General features: G+C 36.3%; 2 protein-coding genes across 3 annotated transcripts; both read left to right on the top strand.

Annotated features, from left to right (window-relative positions):
- Positions 1–257: 257 nt before the first annotated feature.
- On the top strand, positions 258–1,808 carry LOC124898863 (LRR receptor-like serine/threonine-protein kinase EFR). Its single transcript, XM_047412937.1, has 2 exons — positions 258–328; positions 437–1,808. Exons 1-2 carry the CDS (start codon positions 258–260, stop codon positions 1,806–1,808), a joined length of 1,443 nt encoding a protein of 480 aa, XP_047268893.1.
- LOC107871555 (receptor kinase-like protein Xa21) lies at positions 290–4,309 on the top strand. 2 transcript variants are annotated; one of them, XR_007055385.1, is made up of 2 exons: positions 290–3,422; positions 3,559–4,309. XR_007055385.1 is itself a non-coding variant. In XM_047412432.1 (2 exons), exons 1-2 carry the CDS (start codon positions 3,059–3,061, stop codon positions 3,903–3,905), a joined length of 711 nt encoding a protein of 236 aa, XP_047268388.1. In that variant the 5' UTR covers positions 292–3,058; the 3' UTR covers positions 3,906–4,309. The 2 variants fall into 2 exon arrangements, 1 of the variants encoding a protein (XP_047268388.1); XM_047412432.1 differs by having other exon boundaries at positions 292–3,422.
- Positions 4,310–4,780: the final 471 nt, after the last annotated feature.

The raw sequence follows: 4,780 nt of genomic DNA, 5'->3' as shown, positions 1-4,780 counted from the left end.
CTACTGTATTATTTACTTTCTATTTTCATTCACCTAACTGAAACACGTTAGGTAACCTGTGACAATCGTAGGCAATTAACTCATCCGAGTTACTAGGTCGTGCAAATTACCACATAAAAAAAAAGTTTGGAGTATTTTGGTAGATATTTTACTTAAAAGATTGATACCTTTTGACTTGCTTTTAACCATATAAAGAAACTTGATATGATAGCAACATTTCTTCTTTTTACTATTCCATTGTGTGAAACACAATCCAAATGGTGTCAGCTCTCAAGGAAAAAGGGACATATTCTCCCTTCTTTTCTCTTTTTGCTACTCCTTTTAATATGTTTTCACATTAATCATTTTGCTACTTATTGGAGCAACTTTGATCATTGGAAATACCACACACAAATTAATCCAGTGTCCAAATCCCTTTGAAACATTCTATTTCTAGTGCATATGGGGAGAAGCACATTTTCTTAGTGATTGTTCTCTTTCTAGTTCAATATTACTCAGTTTTTATATCAGCTGCTTTGTCAAATGAAACAGACCAACAAGCTCTACTAGCTTTCCGAAATCTTGTTACAAGTCCTAGTCATTTTTTGTTCAATAATTGGACAAAAAATACTTCTTTTTGCTCTTGGTTTGGTGTCAATTGTGGTACAAGAAAGCAAAGGGTCGTGGCCTTGGTTCTTCCAGATTTGCAACTTCAAGGCACAATTTCCCCGTCTTTGGCCAATTTATCTTTTCTCGGAGAGCTCAATCTCAGGAACAATCAGCTCCAAGGAAATATCCCTACAAGCCTATTTCAACACCAGAGAATTCAAGTAATTTCATTGGCTATCAATAAACTCAGTGGTGAATTATGGAAAGGGCCATGGTACGTACCAGAACTCAGAGCCTTAAATCTCAGGAACAATAGCCTCATAGGTATTATCCCTCCTTCAATTGGAAATGCCACAAAATTGATGAACTTCAGTTTGTATGTGAATAAAATCAGCGGCAACATTCCAAAGGAAATTTGTAATTTAAGCCAACTTAAATTTTTGTCCTTGGCCAATAATCAGTTAACAGGTTCCATTCCCGCAACACTGTTTAATATCTCGTCGCTACTTGCCATATATCTGGGAGACAATAGCCTTTCTGGTCCTCTCTTGCTAAATGAAGGGAATATTGTATCAAATCTAGAGTCATTAGGTATATCTTACAACCAAATTTCTGGTTGCATTCCTTCTAACATATGCCAACTCATAGAGCTGAAAATGTTGTCAATATCTTTCAACAAGATAACAGGAGATATACCTAGAAATATTGGTTGTTTATCCAAGCTCGAGGAGTTTTATATTGGTTATAATCCATTAAAAGGGACTATTCCCACTTCATTGAGCAATATTTCCACTCTGCGAAATATTTTTTGTGGAAACAATTACTTGGAGGGGCCAATTCCTCCTGAATTGGGGAAGCTATATAATTTGAGTGAATTAGGATTTCGGCATAATTATAATCTTTTTGGGGAAATTCCAGAGGATATTTTTAATATATCTTCTTTGGAAATAATTGATTTCGATTCCAACAACCTCTCCATGAGAATTCCAGCCACTACAGGTCTTCATCTTCCGAACCTTGAAGAAATTTCCTTGGGAAACAATCAGCTGGAAGGGGAAATTCCATTGTTCATAACAAATTCTTCCAAGCTTGAGGTACTTGTCCTAATTAATAACTTTCTCACTGGAACTATTCCTGTTAATTTGGGAAATCTTCGTGAGCTGCACTCACTGCTCCTACATACTAATCAACTTGCAAATGAACCAAGAGAGCATGAGTAGAGATTCTTCAATTCTTTGACGGACTGTAGGATCTTGCAACATCTACAAGTGGGTTCCAATCCGATGAATGGCATTCTGCCTAATTCAATTGGGAATCTTTCATCTACTCTTGAAAACATTGAAATAGGAGATGCACTCATCAACTGCCCCATCCCCACAAGTATAGGAAACATGAGCGGTCTAATGTCCCTAGATTTTAAATTAAACAACTTGATGGGGAGTATTCCTTTAGAGGTTTGTAAGCTTAAACAACTACAAGGGCTGTATCTAACTTATAATAAAATGCAAGGACATATTCCAGATGTGGTATGCCAGTTATCTAATTTGGTTCAATTAAGTTTGTATGGTAATGAGCTCTCTGGATTAATTCCAGGATGTTTAGGAAATCTTAAGATGCTACAAAAGCTTGATTTGGGTTCCAATCATTTTTCATCCAAATTTCCCTTGAATCTTTGGAAAATGAGCGGTCTTCTTTATCAAACAGTGTCATGCAATTCTTTAGAGGGAGAAGTTCCATCAGATATTGGAGAACTGAAAGCCATTGTAAAACTAGATCTTTCCGGTAACCACTTTTCAGGCATGTTACCAACCAGGTTGGGGGAACTCCAGAATCTGCAGTCTCTTGACCAATCGAACAATTCATTTTTTGGCCAAATTCCATTATCCTTTGCCAACTTGATAAGCTTGGAATTCATGGATTTGTCCTTAAATGCCTTGTCGGGTACTATTCCTAAGTCTTTGGAAAAGCTCTCATATCTAAAAAGCATTAATGTTTCATTTAATGATTTAGAAGGTGCAATACCCAGTGGTGGTGTGTTTGCAAATTCCACTCTGCGATCATTTCTTGGGAACAAAGGTCTATGTGGAATGCACAAATTAAAGGTTCCTGCTTGCCCTATCACTAATCCTGGGAAACAATCAAAGTCTAAAGAGCTTGTGCTGAAAATTGTTATTCCAGTGGTTACTTCATCCTTTCTGATACTCTTGTTGGTTTCAATTTGGGTGATGAAGCGAAAGAAGAAAGGAAAGTCTAAAGATGTCGAAAAGGTTTGGGAGATCACTTATCAATTGATTTCTTTTCATGAGATTCAACTAGCAACAAATAATTTTGATGGATCAAATTTAATTGGTGTGGGAAGTTTTGGCTCTGTGTACAAAGGCACATTATCTAGCGGAACTGTTGTGGCCATAAAGGTTCTGAATTTAGAAAATAGGAAGTATGCAAGAGGTTTGATGCCGAATGCGAAGTGATGAGAAATGTTAGACACAGAAATCTTGTTCCTGTGATTACTACTTGTTCTAGCGACTGTATAAGAGCCTTCGTTCTGCAATATATGCCCAATGGAAGTCTTGAGAATTGGTTGTACAAAGAAGAGTCCCACTTGAACCTCCTACAAAGAGTATCCATAATGCTTGATGTGGCTGTGGCAATTGAATATGTACATCGTGGTCATAACACTACAATAGTTCATTGCTACCTAAAGCCAGCAAACGTTCTTTTCGATGAAGATATGATGGCACAAGTTGGTGATTTTGGAATCTCGAAGATCTTAGCCGTAAGCAAGTCCATGGCACATACTGAGACATTGGGCACTCTTGGATACATCGCACCAGGTATACTAGTCTCTTTCTTTCACTTATATATCAAAGACCCTTCCAAAATCTGGAACTAAATAAGCACAAAGTGTTAGTGCATAATTACAGTTATACCGGATGATTGACTATTAATCATTTTTGTATTCTTTTAAAGAATATGGCTCAGAAGGAATAGTGTCTACTAGTGGTGATATTTATAGTTACGGCATCATGTTGATGGAGGTTTTGGCAGCAAGAAGACCAACAGATGAAGAGATATTCAATGAAAATCTTGACTTGAGGGAGTGGATAAGGCGAGCATTTCCAAGAATTATGATGGAAGTTGTTGATGCCAATCTTTTTCCTGAGGAAGAACAAATCACTTCCAAAAGTGAAATCTGCATAGCCTCAATGGTAGACTTGGCTTTAGACTGCACAAAGAAAACGCCAGGATCAAGAATAACCATGAAAGATGTAGTCAAGAGGCTTAAGAAAATCAAGAACGGATTTCTGGAAGCTTAGAAACTTAGCTTCTCTTCGGATGGTCTTGTTTCTGAGCTGCAAGTTAATATGTTGCTTTTAATTGTCCTGGTTTCTTTAGTAAAGTCGACGTAAAATACTTAAGAGTCATGTACTGCTTGTACTTCAGAGTGTTGCATTTCACTCATTTTGTGATTTCAGATTTCAGCGAACTTGGTTCAATTTTTCAAGTAATTATGATTCAAGAAATATTTTGAAGGTTTTTCGCTGCATTATTTTTCTTTCTGTTTGCAAGTTTGGAAACATCTCTTATTCCCTCATATTTTTTTATTCAATAACTCATTCCTTTGCATTAATTCAGTAACTTTTTTTGTTAACATAAAAGTTTAAGTATAAGTTGGAGGTTTCAAAAAAAAAAAAAAAAAAAAAACTTTGCTAGCATGGGACAAATTCTGTATGCCGTTCTGGTACATCAAACCCCATATTCTTTAGTGTGCTGAGTGAGTGATGTATTTTTATTTTAGCATTGTACTTCAAGTGTAATTTTATCAATATGCTAGCAAATTCTTGATTTCTTTTTTGCGAACTTTCTCAATATTTCTGCACATTTTTAACAATAGAGGCTCCTCTAATATTTTCCAAAAAAGAAAGGGTCCAAGTTGAGGTTCAAACTTTCGGCGTCTTTAAGCAAATTTAGGCGTAACAGTTGGGCACACTGTTAAACCAGATTATTTCTTTGAAGTTCAGTTTATCTATTAACGGAATCAGCAGCAGCATTCCAAAGGAGATTGGTAATCTCTGAGCCAACTTGCAAGGTTGTACTTAACTGATAATCAGTTAACAGGTTTCATTCCTGTAGCATTATTTAATATCTCGTCGCTTTTTGTTGCATCTCTGAGAATCAATTGCCTTTCCCG

The sequence above is a fragment of the Capsicum annuum genome, chromosome 5 (assembly GCF_002878395.1).
Source record: "Capsicum annuum cultivar UCD-10X-F1 chromosome 5, UCD10Xv1.1, whole genome shotgun sequence".
Taxonomy (NCBI): Eukaryota; Viridiplantae; Streptophyta; class Magnoliopsida; order Solanales; family Solanaceae; genus Capsicum; species Capsicum annuum.
Note: the sequence above shows the minus strand (reverse complement) of the source record. Positions and strands in the feature narration are given on the sequence as shown.

Bases quoted from the DNA above. Each gene is read 5' to 3' on its own strand.
- LOC124898863 (XM_047412937.1), top strand. From the start codon at position 258: ATGGTGTCAGCTCTCAAGGAAAAAGGGACATATTCTCCCTTCTTTTCT. The intron at 329-436 runs GTTTTCACATTA...TTCTATTTCTAG, and splicing joins TTTGCTACTCCTTTTAATAT to TGCATATGGGGAGAAGCACA.
- LOC107871555 (XM_047412432.1), top strand. From the start codon at position 3,059: ATGAGAAATGTTAGACACAGAAATCTTGTTCCTGTGATTACTACTTGT. The intron at 3,423-3,558 runs GTATACTAGTCT...ATTCTTTTAAAG, and splicing joins TCTTGGATACATCGCACCAG to AATATGGCTCAGAAGGAATA.